General features: G+C 43.6%; 1 protein-coding gene across 2 annotated transcripts in view; it reads right to left on the minus strand.

Annotated features, from left to right (window-relative positions):
- The window catches only part of cacna2d3a (calcium channel, voltage-dependent, alpha 2/delta subunit 3a), a 163,064-nt gene that overhangs the window by 48,603 nt on the left and 95,707 nt on the right, over nucleotides 1-18,754 (minus strand). Inside the window, exons 13-19 of one of the 2 annotated variants that reach the window (XM_072713125.1) lie at nucleotides 16,931-17,064; nucleotides 12,091-12,108; nucleotides 8,161-8,232; nucleotides 7,962-8,042; nucleotides 7,397-7,471; nucleotides 2,559-2,642; nucleotides 1,985-2,056 (exon numbers count right to left, since the gene is read on the minus strand). In XM_072713125.1, the coding sequence (XP_072569226.1) occupies nucleotides 1,985-2,056; nucleotides 2,559-2,642; nucleotides 7,397-7,471; nucleotides 7,962-8,042; nucleotides 8,161-8,232; nucleotides 12,091-12,108; nucleotides 16,931-17,064 (536 nt within the window). The remainder of the gene's footprint in view (nucleotides 1-1,984; nucleotides 2,057-2,558; nucleotides 2,643-7,396; nucleotides 7,472-7,961; nucleotides 8,043-8,160; nucleotides 8,233-12,090; nucleotides 12,109-16,930; nucleotides 17,065-18,754) is intronic. The other variant, XM_072713126.1, reaches the window with a different exon arrangement.

Below are 18,754 nucleotides of genomic sequence, written 5' to 3' on the forward strand. Positions count from 1 at the left end.
CTGAAAAAAAGACCCAGAACATGACATGACCCGAGAGCTGTATTTGTGAGCCACACTCACTCCTACACAATGTTTACCAATATGGTATAAATGGGAGCTGCACATTATTTGTCTGTATATATTTTGCTACAAGTGAGAGTGATTAGTTATCTTTATTGACACACAACAGCATACATGGCACAACAACAAAATGTGTCCTCTGCATTTAACCCATATGTGACATAGCAGTGGGCAGCTATTATTTAGCGCCGGAGGATCAGTGCTTAGGGGCGGTACCTAGCTAAGGGTATTTCAGTGGTGCCTTGTTGGTTGGGGATTCGAACCAATAACCTTCCAATCACAAGCACACTTCAATAACCATTAGGCGACCATGGCTGTGTACAGCTCCTGTTTGCTTTTTTAATAAGAAAGCTACATTTAATGATATTTTAGATAAGAAAGCATTTGCTTTTCATTATGAAGTAACGCAATAATGAGCCTGTATCATATGCTGCTCTTCCTCACTCGACGTAGTTACATCCATTATGGGATGTTAATCACACACTCAGCATTGGGGTTGAGGCTGAATCCATTCTCCTGCTATGGACGGTCACCTAAGTCTTTGAAGAATTACACAGAGTAATAGGCTGCAGAGCAGAGAAGCAAACTGCAGCATCACACTAAATCCCAGTGAATCCCCCACACAGGGAGAGCCAACAGGAGAGGAAAATGCGGGAAAACTATGCATTTATAAAGCAAAAAAGGATTTTTTTTTTCTTAAAAGCCGTCTTTCAAAGGAAATCCCTCAATGGCTGAACACAACCCGTCAAAATGGATAGAGAAGTAATAGAGAATCATAAAAAAGATGAATGAGAAAGTACTTTCCAGAGGAGTGTCAGCACAAGCAGGTACATAGTGCTTTACAACGATATTACACTGCTGATGACCTCAATTCTCCATTCCCTTGCAGACTGAATGAGGCCTACACCCATCTTAAATCTGTGAGATTCCTACACAGACTTTAACTTACGGCTACTCTGAAACACTAAACTGCATGGCCCTCTAGTGGATAACCCTCTAGTGGTAACACAGTTACGTTTCAAAAGTAGTAACATCATATAAAGATGTTATCTATAAATACGCTTAAAAGGAGCCCTTAAACACACAATCCGGCTTCACACAAAATCCAGCCTGTTTAACAGATGCTTGCATATACACTTCACAAGTAAGAAACAGCTGCATTTCTTCAATTTGTCATTAAATATAAAGCAATGTCTATGAAAGCTCCCTTCACCGTCAGTGCAGTAAAGGCGCTGCCCGCTCGGCGAATGTTACAAGGGACTGAAAGGCAGTGGGATTTGTCAATGCTACCCTGCGTTTCCTGTTCAATGGAAATCAGTTTTAGGAAACAGTTTGGCCAGACACTCCTTCCCTTGTGCTGGTGCACGCCTTGGCAGCTCAGGCTGCATTTAAAGGGCGCCTCCGCGCCAGTCGTGGTTGTGCGCTGGTGATAAAGCCGTCGTGTCGGTCGGTGATGTTGGGGTCCTCCCTACACAAGTGTCCTTGGGCCCTTTCTGGCCATCAATGGCAGCAGCCTGACGCGCAGCTCCTTATGACAGGAGTTTGGCTGGAATACCCTCCCCCCCGCTCATCTCCCACCATGTGTGGCACTGAGATAAGGAGGACACCCACACCGGCGACACCCCCCACAGCCTGGCCCCGCAGCCAGCTTCCCCACGGCAGCATGCCGTCGCTATTCACGCTAATCAGGACATGGGCTGTATCGTAACATCAGCACCACCGCTAACGTGCAACTAAAAACAAACAACTGAGCTCATCAGCGGCATTCCCTTTAAAATGGTCTGGCTCTCAGCCATCAGCCTCTGCACCATCCGGTCCCAAATACTTATGCCTTTGTGCTTTTAGTTCTGCACTGCTTTTCAGTTCCATTGGTTTCTATGTGATTTGTGTGACAACGCCCCCCCCCCCCCCAACCAGCACCTACCCCTTTATCTATAGTCTTTGTAACGTCCATAGAAAATGTTCCAGTCTTCCTGTTAACCATGGCATTGCGCAACTAGAAAACACAAAGGAATCTAAATAAGAACAGCACCAGAAATGGCAATAAAAAGTAAAAACAAAGACTGAATGAAGGCACGGTCTGTGGGCAATAACTCCATCTTTGTTCGCGATAACTGAATCATTGTGTTAGAATAATAAGCCTTTAAATAACATAATAAACACAGATAAGGCATTATGACTTTCTACAGCTCAAAATACTAGGAACAATTAAATGTATTAGCGATTTGCACATTGTTTCAAATGACAAACTTAAGTACAAGATGCTGTTTGCAAACACTGACAAAACTTAAGTTTGTCATTTGAAACAATGTGCAAATCGCTAATACATTTAATTGTTCCTAGTATTTTGAGCTGTAGAAAGTCATAATGCCTTATCTGTGTTTATTGTTATTTAAAGGCTTTCTGAGACATTTCTCAGAAAATGATTCAGAAAAAATGAGTATCTAAATTAAAAGCAGCTCATTAAAATAAAAATATTAAAATATTCAAACACATACAATGTCATCTTTATCTTCCCACTCCACTTCAGAGAGATCCACACTGCTGTAGTTTGGTTTCTTCCTCTTTTTTCCTTCTTCATACTGCAAGAAAAAAGTTTTGTCTATAGCAATAACTTATATTCTAAGAATACAGAAAATTTTAATTCTCATATATATAGAAAATAATGTACCTTTAAAAATATGACATGATGCGTTAAAAACATTGAACAGCACTATGAGTTGACAGCAGGTTTGCAAAAAGGGCAGGATTGGTTCTGGGGTACTGTATTACACTCTGCCATCTGGTGGATAATCTTGGAACAGCGGGACAATAGCAGGCCGGGATAGAATGCGTTTTGAAAGACAGCTACACACTGTTTCCAGGACACTGTGAGCACGCGGATTGTTCTGTGCAATCGCACAATGAGGTTCAATAGAATCCATCCTACTCTTTCAAAGAAAAGAAAAAAAGCTAATTAACAAAAAACAGATTTGGCGAGTCGGTGAGCAATCCGTCTGTTCTCCTTTCAAATCCGATCCTATTATATTCCCTATGTCCTACATGCAACCCACATTCAATGACAAATAAACGCGTTTACACGGTGCCACAACCACACTAGCTAAATATCCATCTTCTGGTGTGTGTCTGCTGATATTAATGAATCATTTATGGAGTCGCACATAATAAAGGTGAAATAACCAAACCATGCAGTTTGATCCATTCATTCTCCATACACATTTACCCACTAGGGGGCTGCAGTGAGCCAGATGCCAGTCCAAAGAAGGATGTGCTAATTCACCTAAGTGCACTACAGTGCCAGTCAAAAGTTTGGACACACCTACCCACAGAAAGGTTTATTTGTACTATTCTCTATATTTTATAATAATTATAAAGACACCAAAACTATTAAATTATTATGCACTGACCACCAAAAGGCGGTTAAATGAAAAAAATGAATGTGTTGGGCAGGGCAGCTCTGTGGATTGGGAGTCAGAAGGTTGCCAGTTCAAATCCCGTGGTCAGCAGTGTGATCCCACCATTCAGCCCATGAGCAATTCTCTTCACCCCAACTGCTCCAGGGACTGGCTGATCCTACTGTCTCCTCTATGCCAGTTTCAAGGGGTAGCCGCCTGAGAAGCTTTTCCAGCTGTCCTTAAGCAGGTCCACATATATGCTGAGCACTCATTGGCTGCTTGTCCTTCACTCTCTGGTGAAACTCCTCCAAAACCATTTCTGCTGGGTTTGGGTCAGGTGACCAAGTCATGTGATGCAACAGTATCACTCTCTTTTGCAGGCAGCTTGGGATGTTCAAACTTTTGACTGTTACTGAATTTGGACTGAGGAAGGAGACTTGAGAAACTGGGGGAAACTTGGGCAAACACCGGTAAAACATGCGTAATCCACAAGCAGGAACATGGGTAGGACTGGAGTCCAGGCGGCTGGCGCGTGGGGTAGCGGAACAGCTCCGTACACCTCCAGTCCTCCAGGTCAAACACTCTGCCTCATGAAATTTGGCCAGCAAGAGCTCCGCCAAAAAGCAAACACCGCTCAGCACTCCTGCATTTCCCTAATGAACTCCAGTAGCGTTACTGTTTGGTGCTGTGAGGTTCTGCCGGATCGCCATCCTGCCAGAACCCCTCAGCTGCTTTAACGGAAACCTCACATGGTAACACCTCAGAATGGACCCACGTTTCCCCACGATATTTATCCCATCTCATTTTTAAAAGTTTATTTTGCTTGTTTTCCTTCTCCACCTTTTCCATCCTCCGTATTTACATTTCAGTGGCACACATACTGTATATTGTATGTGTGATCATTTCAGCCTCACCACAAGCATTTCATTGCCCAGATGTCTCTGCCTTACTGTGCATATGACGAATAAAGACTTTGACTTTGCAGAGTCAGGGACAGGATTTGAATCCCCGACCCTGAAGATGTCAGGCCACTGGCTAGCCTCCTGGGTGGAGCCACCCCCCCCCAGGGAAAACAGGTCTTCCAGGTTCCTGGAATCAGTGCTGGACATTTCAGTGCCATTTCAGGAGCTCCACCTCCGGAGCACATCAGTGGTAAAGTGCGGATGTGTTGAGCCCTGATGAGGACCAGAGCTGAGGCCGATGCTCTCTGAAGGCTTTCACAATTACTTCTCCCCTTATTTAAGAGACATTTATTCTCACAGCTTTCCATGTTTATACAGCAGCCAGTTATACAGCCGGGTATTTCTGAGGTGAATAGCGGGGCCCCAACACACACCAGCTACTTTAAGCCAACGGTCCATCTCCTTCACTGCTCTGTCCCCATGACAGCCATCCTGAGCTGAGGACATCTATCCACCTTCTGCCATTAAACCCCCCCCTGCTGAGCTCACAGTTAATCATACTGGAAATGGGCCGGAACAGAATAATTAATGGACTCAGGAAGACAGGCTACTGATGAACTTTCCCCTTGGTCTGATTTGAGATATAAAGCTACTTTTTTCAGAAACTTCTCTGCGACCACATGACATGAAGGGACACTGCAAGGTACATAAAGCTCCGAAAATGAGGTGCTCTGTCACCTTTCAAATGTCATTCTCTTACCATACATGCTTTGCTATATCATGTCTGTTGACAATAATGCATTATTCAGACCACCGGTGCGTAAATCCTGCTTCCGAATTGAAACAGAAGACAAACATGAAATAAAAGTTGAATGAATCAATGAAAGAATGGGAGACACCAGTCATTGTACAGCAGTGTAACTGATGCATGTCCGTATTTCTGCTTTTTTATCTGGTACTCAGTAAAAAGATCCAATATCTTGGGCTGCCCAGGACTTTGGAAGATCACGTGACCGTGAGGGTCAGCTAAAACAATAAAGGGATGGAACACAAGTGGCAAACTGCTAAGAGTGGTTCACACACACAAAAACAACCATCAAATGCAGTAGTCAGATCAGATAAAATTTTATCTATCCCCGAGGGAAACAGTTAAACCTACACAAAGGGACTCTGGGGGTCTCGAGTGGGAAAAGCCTCAGAACCAATCTGCACAAAAATGGAATAATTAATGGATTAATAAGCGAGTGAGCAGAGTGGTAAATATTGTTGTTTGACGCATCTGCATGGAGCAGGGCAGCAGCAAAGTGCCTCGGCGAGCCGCACAAAGCACTAAAAGGCGTGAAGGAGCCCATGCTTCCACTAGAACATCTTCAGATGATTCATTTCAATGGAAAACTGGGGAATATAACTCCCCTCAAACCTTTAATTATCTTTTAAATATATCTAATTCGGGATGCCTAATTGCATTGCAATTAAGTGTTCTCTCTCCAAAGGATTCCTGCGCTCATGTGCTCCCCCCTCCTTAAAGAAAGAGGGGGAAAAATGCAGACTACAATGGGCTTAATCACTGGCATTCAAAAGACAGGATTTCAGGTTTATTCAAAGGAACTTTGAGGTTTAAAACGCTCAGCTCATTTAAAGACAGCCCCCCCACCCCTCCGCCCCCGACTCTCACTGCCACCCTCAACATAATGGAACAGCTGTGGGTAAAGAGGCGGGGTGCGTCGGCATACTGGTAGGGGGAGGGGGTCTCTCTCCCTGGGGACATCAGAAATGGCTGCTGCTTGGGGGGGCTCGGCTACACGGGGAGATGAGAGCCTAGAGAGACTGGCCTGCAGAAGAGCAGAACTCCCCAGCTTGAGAAATTGATTCTGTCATTTGCAGCCTCATGTGCCATAACAACCAGCCCCTCGAAATGAAAGCAGGTCCCCCTTTCTGGACTTTATACCAAAGCACCACTGAAATATAATATTTCCACAAGATGCGTCACTATCACGGCGGCCCCTACCATGATGTAAGCGTGTTCCTGTTTTCACGGTCACCATTTAGTTTTATTTAAGGAATTGATGGTATAACACGTCTCAGCTAGCCAGGGCTCTGACTGCAGCGCTGTTTGTTTCCCAGAGGGCAATCAGAGCTCCAGTTATCACAGTAATAGCATGGTGCCGAGATGACGTGGGCCACTGGGAGACGGCTGCACCGTAAACACCGACACAAGCTGGGCAGCCGGCCAGCGGGTACACTGCGCACGCCGCATCCGCATAAAACCCGCATCCCAGGTCCGAGAAGTATCGCTCCTCTACAGAGAGAACGAAACGTACATACTACAGATGCTCTTAGACTTACAATGTGGTTTATGTTCCACTGAACCCACCGTAAGGTGAAAATATCGTAATCTGAATATGAATACGATACCTGACACACTTGGGCGATAAGTAGAAATAATAGGTTTATGTTTACGATGTTTACGATCACGATCACTACAGAGACCGGAAGCATGGCTGCCATCGCCCAGCATCAGTGGAAAGTATCGTAGTGCAGTTACACGCAATACCAACATGCAAACGGCATGGAACACACGCCAGTCCGAATCACCCCCCCCCCCCCCCCCCGCTCCACGTCTGCGCAGTCACACGCTCTACCAACATGCCAGCAACACGGGATACAAGTGAGTATGAGGCCCCCTACTCCACATCTGCACAGTCACATGCTCTACCAATATGCCAGCAGCACGGGATACAGGCCACTCCATGTCTGCGCAGTCACACGCTCTCGTCTGCAAACATGCCAGCAGCTGTATTTCTCTGTGCACTTTACCCCCCAAAAGTAACCCTGCATGTCCCCAATGAGCCCGAGGGCCAATCATAGTTTGTTCAGCTCTCCCATCTTTGTAAAAATACACCCCCCTTACTGGTCAGAGAAGCTGTCCCTTTCTGTATACTATTCACAAAATCCAGACACCTCTACTTATGCTACTTATACCAGATAACACTAATTATATTTGGCATTTAAAGCAATCAAATCCATGGCAACGGTTACCATAGGCTGCAGGTCCGGGTGGGTCAGGATGTAGCCGTTGTTTGTGATCGCGAAGGCATACCCATGGATACCTAGCTATAATTAAACGGGGGGGGGGAGGGGGGGTTGAAGATGGTGTCAGTGTCTGCATTGTTTTTTTTTTTTGGTTCTCCTTTAATCAAACACAAGGCCTTCACCTTTCAGAGTCCCCATTTTGACATCCTAAACATCAGCCACTGCACAGCTCGATTTAAATTCATGCAAAAGCGAGGTGCATGGCATTCACTTCAAATTACACCTTGTCATTCGAAGAAGTTTGGTAAATAATACGTTTCAAAATGTCAAATATACATTCCGCACCACAGCCATTTTATTTACTTGATGATATTTCAAAATTAACTTATCAGTATTTCCTCTGCAATAGGAGATTAAGATCTGAATTATAAACTGTATAATTTCCTTTATTCTATCCCCCTGCAGTAAAAGGTTTTTCCAATGGAAAATGAAAAATTAAGAAAAAAAAAATGACCCATGGAGTTAAAGCTCAAAATTCTGAAGAACCAGTGAAACTATCGCCCAGCGTCACCTTGTACTTTGGAATGGTTTTCAGGAGCTCCTGGACGGGAACATCTGTGCCCACCACACCCAGAAGGATGCCCCTGTTTCTCTGCAGGGAAGAAGAGGGCACCCAGATGGAAAAAGGGCAACCATGGAAAGCACCGGAGAGCCCAGCTCAGAGATGTTCCATTGGTCTCATGTCCCTGCACCTGCGACTCGATACTCACCGTTTGGTTTTTAGTGCTGAATACTGGCATTGCTACAGTGGTCATCAGCACCGGACCTTGGCTCTCTCCAAGCTGAAGAGCAATTAGAAGACAAGCTGTTTAATAATGCATGCATGAGGCTTCATTGGATGAAAATGGCTTTGCACTGGTCTCCTGGCTCCAGATGGCGATGGCGTGTTTGCATGATTAGGAAATGGCCATCAGCGGCGGCAGTGTCGCATTACCCGCACACGTCACTGCCTGGCTCCCCTTTCAGCCGCATTAACGGCCCCCCACCCCCTGTGCACTTTCAATCGATATGCCCCGTCACAGACTAACATGGGGGAAATCATACACAGCCCCCGTACCCAATGAAAGCACAGTTTTCTACAGGAGTGGTGCAACTAGTGTGAGGAAATATCTAACAATTAAATAAACAAACAAATACAAATACATGTGGGATCCACAATGAAAGGCTCATACAGCTGAGAGCATCAGATAAGCACACAACATGTGAACAAAATCTTCATATACAGCTGCCATTTTAGACAAAATCAGGGTGGTGTGATGAATGGTGCGTCAGTGTGACCTCCGGAGAGGCACCCAGAAGTGGAACCTCCACAGAAGTTCTGTTGTCCCTCATCAGCTTTGCTCTGAGCTCTTTTTGGGGGTGTGGGGGAAGCCGATTTGGAGAGAGATGTCTCCCCGCTCAGTTTACAAACAGCTCTCTCTCAAGAGCTCTTTTCTCTGGGGACACACTTCGGAGCAAGCAAGACAAAGGCACAGAGAAGGGAAGACGGCCGGCCTGAGTCAATACCGCACACACGAAGGGTCATTATGTCATCAATAGCATGGGCAGGGAAGAAAATGGAGGAAAACACAGTTTTTTTTCTCAGACAAATGAGGAATTTCAAGAACAAAGGGAAAATCATCAAAGAGCCCAGGCAGCTGGGTTATTAGAGCAAACTGACCATTTTGGGGTAATCCAGCTCACTGCAACCAGCAACTGGCACATAAAAGGGAGTCCGGAGGTAGTGGTGAAGCACCGCATCACATATGTAAAGGCAGACTTCACCAAAGTGGGCCAATCATAATATTTCGTGCTTTTATTAGCTACAAGCTACACGGACTTAAAATAACTGTGAGTGAATAAAAGGGTTATTATTTTTGCTCATTTTACTACACACATTTGTGTAGGTATTAATGGAAAAAATGAGTCTTTTCCAAGCGACAACAGACAGGAAGTAGGTCAGTTTTCCCCTCTGCGGGCATGTCTGCTGCCAAGGCTCAGTTCGCTGCCGGTCACCTCCACGGAAACAGGCGGGTGAATCCCCGCGCCGGTGCCGCTAAGCTGGAAACGCAGCCCCGGCTTGGGGAGACCAGGGATCATGGCTGGGTCAGCGTGTACGGCTCAGCGGGTCACGTCGCTCCTGTGAAGACGCGCGGATTTGTGATGTGAAGATAAATAGGATGGCAAGGCAGAGGGCCGGGCCATGTACCCCCCCCCGACAGATTTCCGGGTGATCAGGTGCAACGATGATGAGACGGAGAGGGCGCACGCTCTGATGAGGAAACCAGCAGCCGGGCTAAAAATAACCGCGCACGCCAGTCTGTCTGCAGCTCGGGCAGGAGGAGCGGCACGGCAGAGGCAGGCCCACGCCTTGGCAGTATTTTTGGCTCCTCCCCACCCCCCCTTCCCGCAATGTCAATGCGCTGTGCACCTTAGAAAACAGAACCTGATGAGGCAGAGGATGATGAAGAGTGCAGCTCAGCGGCCTGAAATACTGAGGCGTGGGGGTTTAAAGGACGAGCTGCACTAGGAGGAAGTCAAGGATAACAGGAAGAGGCGCGGCAGGCGGCTGGCTGTGACGATTGGCTTTTCCGCACCGCCTCCAGAGAGATGCAGCCGGTGATGCATTTGTTGCGTGTATTTCCATACGACATGGACACCCTTTACCTTTCAGCCAACCGATAACTTACAGGAGAGACAGAAAAAACACAAATATGGGCAGCGGACGACTCTCTGTAATTAGTAATTATTGCCAAAATGGTGCTGTCTCTCTGAACATGACTGAATGAGTGAAAGACAAAAAAACTAACTGTATGTCTTTAAGTCTTAAAGGCATTATTTGGATGCATTTGGTTAAGTGCACAAATGCTGACAACACAAACAATTGTAGGGCAAAGATGAAACCAATCCCTTCAACTGACAATTGTGTGATTATCCAATAGATGTTTCCGAAGAAGAATTCTGAACATATGGTGATGCAGATGTCTACAGTTATGCTTGCCTGGGAAATAATGCATTGCTAGCTGATGCCTTCTCCATAAATACAGTCTGGTTTGTTATTATTGTCGGCATTAAGTGATTTAGCAGATTTCTTTCCCAAATATAATACAGTGGTACCTCAGAACTCAAACTTAATCCGTTCAGAACTTGGGTTCGAATCCTAAAAAGTTCGAGTTCTGATCAAATTTTTCCCTATAAGAAATAATTAATTGGTTCCCGGCCCCAAAAAATTACATCTACATATGTTTCTTTTTTTTTTTTTTTTTTTTTAGCATTTAAACACAAAATGAACAGGATAAAACAAGAAGAGCATATATTGTGCTAAATACATCTAAGCACGTTTATCAAAACAGTAATTTGTAAAGTAAGAAAATAAATGTATCCAAAAAATGTGTAAAGTTAAAACGCCCCCTCGTTAATCCCGTGTGGAATCCCCGCGTGATCAGCTGTTTCTGGTTGTTGTCATTAGTCCTGTCTATTTAGTCTGCATTTCAGTTTGTTTGGTTAATCATCCAGTCTGTGAAGAAGGCATTCAAGTAAGAATTGCATTGTAGTAAGACTCATTTACTGGCACGTACAATTTATATTAGGTCAGCGTTCACGGTTCGACTTCTGATATTCAGATCGAGTTCTAGGTCAAACTGGTTTGTTCGACTTTCAAGAAATTTGACTTATCGTTCGAGAACCGAGGTACCATTGTATTCAGCTAGTGTAAACATGCACGATCCTATCACAGCGAATGCGAGGCTGAGACTGAAGCGTTACCTTTTGTTTCCGCTGAGAGACGTGCCGCGTGACTCATTTCCCTGGGAGTACAAGTTATCTTAGATCGACATTCACGGTTCGACTTCTGAGATTCAGATCGAGTTCTAGGTATTTTTTTTCGAACTGGTTGGTTCGACTTTTTTTATAATGAGTTCAAGAACTGAGGTACCACTGTAAATATATTAGAAACACTAACCATGATGCCATATACAGGGAGAATTCCAATTGCACATAACACATCCTAAAACATTTGTGGGCTTTTTGAAAGCAGAAAGATCTGAGATTACCAAACGACTGGCACAATTTAAATATCCAATGATTTTGAAGTTTGAAGTTTCACTCTGGCTTTCTTGGATTTCTGGTTTCTATCCTGCCTGAGCTGAATGTTTTGTGCCATTTCACAAAGAAATGCCCCAGCAACTCTGTAAAATCCGCTGTGAAAATGCAGTAGAGGTTTGATACTTCAATAGTCAAAGAAAATAAGGCTTTGATAGGTGGCGCCGACATGTGGTTGTTGACAAGTTTTGTTGTTGGGTAGCAGCGACAGCGCAGATTTCCCCTCGGAATGAAACTGCGCTGCACCTGAGCATTGGGCCCGCAAGAGGTTCAGAGGACTGGCAAGAGGAGCCGGCACAGAGCTGGGAAGAGGCAGCGGATCGACGGCACTGACGGTGAAAGTAGTGGGGGGGGGGGTGAACATGAGGAGACGTGGGGAAGCTCCATCACAAATGCACATGTGTGAGTGGAAAGACCAGACTAAGCCGAGACACTGACACGGAAACCAAAGGAAGGCTGATCACACAAGGACAATGGCCAGCATGTTAGAATTCAATTCACTGACTTTAGGACGCATGGACAAACAACAGCATGGTGGAAGACTGGAGTAAACAGGTTACCTTTTGGGCCTGAGGAAGCTACAGAACAAAAAAGAGAGTTACAAACAATAAGCACAATGAAAAACATTTAAAAAGACTTCTGTCGGCCTTGTTGATCTTTGTATTTGTTGTTCAATACCTCTCTCACTAAGCATATGTCCAGTTAGATGGGGATCTATGGTACTAAACAGATTGCAGGTAATTCTGCAAATAGCATGTAGCATTTCTATTACAAGGATTCAAGAAGAAAGCCCATGTCTGGAGAACCACGTCTGCCAAAAGCACCCTTAGATATGGATTTTAACACCATGTGAACTGCAGTGACATCACAGCAACAGAACATCTATTATAAATGGTGGATGGCATAATAATTATACAATTTTAAAATAATTAAATTGTGACACGAATATGGTAAGTTAAGTTACTGCGTGTTAGAAAAAAAACATGTCATTACAATGAATCAATTTGGAAAAACACGCAAGTGCATGCACTTTGGGAGCAGAAGAGGAAACTAAAAGACCCATTTAATTTCTTATTGGTTACAACATGCTGACCATCCGGAACATGCTGGTTATTTCAGTAGCTTATTATCTGCTGTACACTCTGCACCCAATAGAGGCCACACATTAGGAGGTGAACTACAACACGCCTCAGCATATGCATAACAAAATATATTTGTCCAGCAAATTACATGCAAATGCAAAATAAAATTATTTAACAGGGTGAGTTCAGCAAAACTGGGAAATCGGGTAAAGTGGGACATTTAAGCTTTGAACCTATGCTATTTAAAAAATCAACAACTAATGAAAACAAACAGTGGCAAGATCACTCTACAACAATGAACTGTTTTCATTGGTGTGATGTGTTTATGATGGCTGTGTTCAGAATTTCAAGACACGCCGCGTAGCGCAACCTCACAGCAAATGGACCAACAGACAAAATAACTTTCGAAAGATACTGTAAGGCTGCTTGAAGCATATAATGGGGTATATTGTTTAAAATGTTGTATTTTAGTAAAAGAGGGTTGGAAATTGTTAGAAAAAAAAGCAATAACATAATGTAGATCGGGGGTGCCCAACTTGCCGATCACGATCGACCAGTGTTTCTAGGTAGATCACGTTACAATAAAAGGATAACGCTTTATTTCATTGGTGGCAAACTGGTTGATTGCGATTGGCCAAAAATACGATGGGACCTCTCCCCCGGCCAAAGGTAGCTAAAATATACCAATGAAAGTTTCATGGAGATCTGAAGATACTCATGAAGTCAAAAAGAAAACACTTACTTATCTAAAGTCTTGTTACAATAAATTAATGTATGGTCTGTTTACAAAGAAACACTGTCCCAATTTTGTAGAAGAGCTGTCCCACTTTACCTGAACAAGTTCATCAAGAAATGAGAGGTGCCTCTCTATGTTTTATCCTATTAAACTGTTAAAAATTACATATATTGTTTAAAAATCCACACAAAACCTTTGAAGGGGACAAAAAAAAGCTAATAGAAAAAAAATATTAGTTTGAGCGAATGGCTTTTGTCAGATTTTTCTAAATCTTTTGCCAAAAAGTGTCTCACTTTTACATAGTTCACCCTTTAATCAACACATATTTATGGGAAGTGATGTGGTTGGAAGAAGATGCTAACGGAAACCGTTCTGAAAACATGCTTCCCTCTTTATAGATACACAATCTGACTGTTTCTGTACAAACACGTTTTTCCTGCATAATCATCCTTCTGAGAGACTCCACGTTGTGGGTCACAGTGATTTGATTAGTTTAATTCCAAACAAACTGGCTTCGACTTAACTGCAGCACAGAGCCAGACAAAAAGAACAAAGAGCAGGAGTTGTTTGAAATAACGCAGCCTTGAATACATTTCCTTCTGGCTTAATACGAAAAAACAAATGTTGCATGGAACTGGTTTTAACGATATCGGCTTGCCCTAAAGCAAATTATACTTGGTGGGTGAAGCTTTATTTTGTTGCTTTCATTCAAATTCAATTTCTTTTATTTATTCAAAGACAGTAAAACAGGTACAAAAAAGAAATTGAGTCAACATGTAGATGTAAGTAGCAAAAACCTTCCATTATATTCCAAACAATGTAAGTTGAAATACAGCAGGCTCAAATGAATGGAGTGTTCTGAAGGGATTTTTGAAACAAGATGTTTCCAGTCTACATCCCTGACATTATGTTATGATTGTTTTTATTCTGTGCTATATAGTACTGCTGTGTGCACAGATGCAGGCAGTTCCAGAATACAAACCTATTGAAAAGGAAAATGAAGGTAGAAAAGAAAAGGCTGAACATGCGTAGCCATAGGTACAATCAAAAGCCAATACGCTGAATGAGGTTCAGAACAAAGACGCGCCTACAGGTCCAATTTCAGCAGAAGTGTTTTTATAGTAATGGAAGATAAATGCCGCTAAATTTGGGAAAGCACTGCAGCCGAGTGGCTTTCAGGTTGGATGGTACACTCTTCTACTCTCAGAAGAATGGATGCAGTGTCCTAGGTTTTTAGTCAGATCTGGAAAAGGACCAGTTATACCACAACCAAGAGATAAGCATGAACCCCATTAGCCACTGATTGCAAAGCCTTGACACTGGAAATCGAACTAAATATACTGAATGACATGTTTAACAAAAATAACTGGATTAATGTATACATTTGTAGCAATGGGGCAATAATATTTCACTGCCTTACCTAATAATATTATTAAACCACCCAAAGGTGTATTGGGGGGCACAACTTAATGATTTAAATACAAAGGTCTATTTATCGGGGGGGGGTGAATAACTCCTAATTAAATATTGGGAGTTCATGCCCCCCTCCCCAGTCTCCCCTGGCTCCTACACCCCAGAAACCACCTGAGAAAAGCTTTGGGTGTGCAAGATAATACTGCATGGGTCAGACAATGAAGCCTGGGAGATATTATAAGCCTATCAGTACAAAGGAACATTTTGGAAATGACCAGCCCAGCAATAAGCCGATATGGGGAATGCAGCAGCTCAAGACCGGCAGCATTCAGAGGAAAACCCTGTCTCTTTAGTTTACATTTGAATTCTGAGTGCCACACTGGAGGGGAGTTCAGTAGTGAACAGTGTGGCAACCATCAGCTATCACCCAGGTTAAGGTACTGTGCTGAAAGTGAAGGTTGCCAGATAACCAGAACGCCTCACCTCAGCATACAAACATACGCTAGAAACCTCCTAACGGTTACATTTAGAGCACTCTCCCAAAAATCCAAGTCACCGTGTTTTAGGTTTGAACAACAAAAACCATATGTGTACAAAATAAAGAAACTTCTCCTTTGGGAACTGATTGGAAAGGAATAGAAGCAAAATAAAACAAACCGAAATGATCCTAAGCTGAACAGTCACCCGGTTTTCCATGTGAGAGATCTGTACAATCCGGAGCACTCACGCTCTGTCACATCAAGGTGCAACAGTGTAAAACTCATTCCCCAGGCCAAAGACCATGCAGAAACACACAGTACCTCTACCAAGAAAAATGTCACCACAGAAATGCAAAAAAAGCACACAAAAAAACAAATGCAAGCATGTGACATGCTTAAACCCGATGTGTGTAATGTTACTTTCAGACAGTCGCACAAGAGCAGTGGGCAAAGCAGACCCTCACGAATGAAGGACTGCACCCCATTTATCCCACATGATCTACTCTTACACACTCCCACACTTGGCATGCATGCTCATGCATTTAGTACAAGTTCTCAAGGGTGTCTCATTCTCAAAAAAAACCTAGTGCAGCATGCTTGATGTGCACTTCATCCACACTTTGGTCAATTTCTGCATGAAAGCGGTCTTTGGCTAAGTTTATAAACCACAATGCACCATTTCAGTGATGATTATTCTTTACATCTAACATAAGGTAGTCTGCTTTCTTCTCAGAGCTCCAAAGAAGTTTCAGTGTAAGTGCATTATAACGTAAGTCAGATGTACAATGAATGTTTACATTGCCTAGGCTACAGTGAACAACCCTAAACACAACCTACACAAGTGACAGCATAGCTGTAGCATGTCTTTGCACACTCTGAGTCACTTAAATGGTTTAATGTGTCCCATTAGGTAAGGGGGTATGCATGGGTGCCCCCTCTGTCCCTGTGACACGTGGTTAAAAATCTTATCAGGGAGACAACGGGGGGGCCAGGGGCAGAAGCTGTGCCAGAGCGCTGATGGCCAGGGGTGAAAACGGGAAACTGCACAGTATGTTTTACGTGCAGCAAACACTGCTCATAAGAGCTGGGGGGGTATTAAATTTAATGATTCCATCTGGTACAATGGAGACGTCCAAGTGATCGGTTTTAGCGCTGCCAAAATAGGAGACTAGAGCCATGCTCCATGTGATAAACATGCTCTCCACTGTGTTAAATTGCACGTTACATTATTTTAATTTTCCTGGTTTTTATTATGTACCAGACGAATGACCCCCAAGGTCAGTGACATGAAGCAGGTCCACAGAATCAGAGCGCAGAAGAAGCGGGGGGGAGGGGGCGCGGCGGTGCTGTCTGTGTGACAGTGCTTCCCTTCGCACGTCAGGATTCACGCTTGTCGTGTGAGTAAATGTCTTCTCCCCCAGAACGTTTTGCTCATCGAAGTTGATTTAATGGCATGGCAAAATTACAGTTTTTTAAACACATTTGGTAAATAGAGAAATTAAGTGTTAACCTATAGCCATGAATGACTACTGCAGACAGTACAGAACATGCAATAAAATGTGAACATTTATCCATAATTATATTAGTTTTTCATAGGCAAATATGTGCATGTGAAAGCCTGACACATTCCCCGGGGCTAAATTTGTGTTTCCTAGGTGAAAATGTCCGCAAACGGCCGGTGCACACTCACTGTGTTGTCCATGTAAGCCTCTGTCCAGACCGTGTCGTGCTCCTGGTCGATAACCTTGGGCCGGCTTAGAACATGGAGATATTCCATTACGTTCTCCTGCACATCGGCCAGAGTGGAGATTTGGGTGAAATATCCTGTGGATAAAAAAGGCAGCATATGTGGTAACTGCAACACTGGGACGTAGCAGCAATGATATGGTGACATGACACAGTGTGACAAGCGACAATAACGTGTAAAACTGACAGTGCGTTTATTCAGTTTGCTCAGCACATCTGCCTGGAGTAATCCCTGAAAGAGCAAAGACTCTGCTCTGAATACTCAAAATGACCCAATGAAACACCTCCCCCCCACCCCCATTTACCCATTTATTTGTTGGATTTCTAAATAAAATTATTTCCCTGTAACGAGTTACACTTTGTAGATGTCAAAATTTTTCTTGACCAATTATCTGAGTGTTTCTAATCTTTCATTTATACATTAATGTGAATGGAATTACTCCCAAATACAGGCAGCCCCTGACGATAAGATCGGCCAAGTTATGGACAACTTGTACTTGCAAATGGACTGCCATAAAGCCTATTATATAAAACATTTGGGTTAAATACAATGGTTTGTAATAATGAACACATGCACTACTTTATGACGCTGATAAGGTTTGAGGTACAGTACAGTACCATTTGTAGTAATTCTTATTATTGCCTTACAAAAATAATTACTATTACGGACTGCATTAATATTTTTTTGACTTGCCGACAAATGTGACGTCTTAGGGAACGGTTCTTGTTCGTAACCTAGAAACTGCCTATAAACAGCTTCATTCATAAATGATTTACATTTTAGAAGAAATTGTTTTATAAAAATATGAATATCCATTATAACACAGTGGACAACCATGCCTGTTCCTCCAAATTAATTTGTTAGATTGTTTCATTTCTGTTTTTAAAGAGCATTTACATGAATTTGACTTTTCCCCCAAGGCTACAGAGGGAGATGTAAGCGGCATTTGAAGCTTCCTGAGAAGAGAGAGTGTGGATCGTTCCTCATGATCCATCTTCCTGGCAAGGACTTTCCTGCCCAGAATCTAGTCAACTGGAAAGCGGCAAACTGCCTCCATCAGTGCTGTGCATCCATGAGGAAAATCACTGCAAGGGAAATTGATTTGGGGGTCGCTGACCTCCCCAGCGGATCCAGACTTGCTCCCCAGCGCCGACGCCCACCCGGCCACACCCACCCCACTCAGCCTGACCCCCACACACTGACAGGCGACAAACTTGGCACGACAGAATCCTCAGCCAGCACAGCGCAGGCCCAAGTCCAGACGGCATCGACCGCCGGCTTCTGTTTCCGTGACTCAGCCCATGGTACATAGAGAGCGCGGTGTGTGGAGAACCCTTTCAGCAGAATACACAAAATGCTGAACTAATATCAATATGCATCAGGGCCTTGTTATCATTAAAACTGTTTTATATTTACATGCTTTCAATGCACATCCATCCATTACCACAACCGCTAATCTGATCAGAGCAAGGTTGCCCCAAATCAAAGGCAGGAAGCGACGCCAGCAGGACACACCGTCCAAAGATGGGGCATTCACACCTTCGCCCACAGAGTTTGGGTCACAGACGCTCACCTTTGGACTGCAGGACAACTAAAAACTCCACACTCATCTAAGCTGAAATTCAAATCCAAATAAACTCCAAAAATTTTTCCCATTATTTCTCCCCATTTTCTCTTGTCTTTCTCTTCTGTTGTCAAGAGGTGGAAAGTAAAAGTCCAGACCAAGATTTTGTTTCAACCATCCACTTGAGATCTCTGTAACTATGA

The sequence above is a fragment of the Paramormyrops kingsleyae genome, chromosome 6 (assembly GCF_048594095.1).
Source record: "Paramormyrops kingsleyae isolate MSU_618 chromosome 6, PKINGS_0.4, whole genome shotgun sequence".
Classification (NCBI taxonomy): Eukaryota; Metazoa; Chordata; class Actinopteri; order Osteoglossiformes; family Mormyridae; genus Paramormyrops; species Paramormyrops kingsleyae.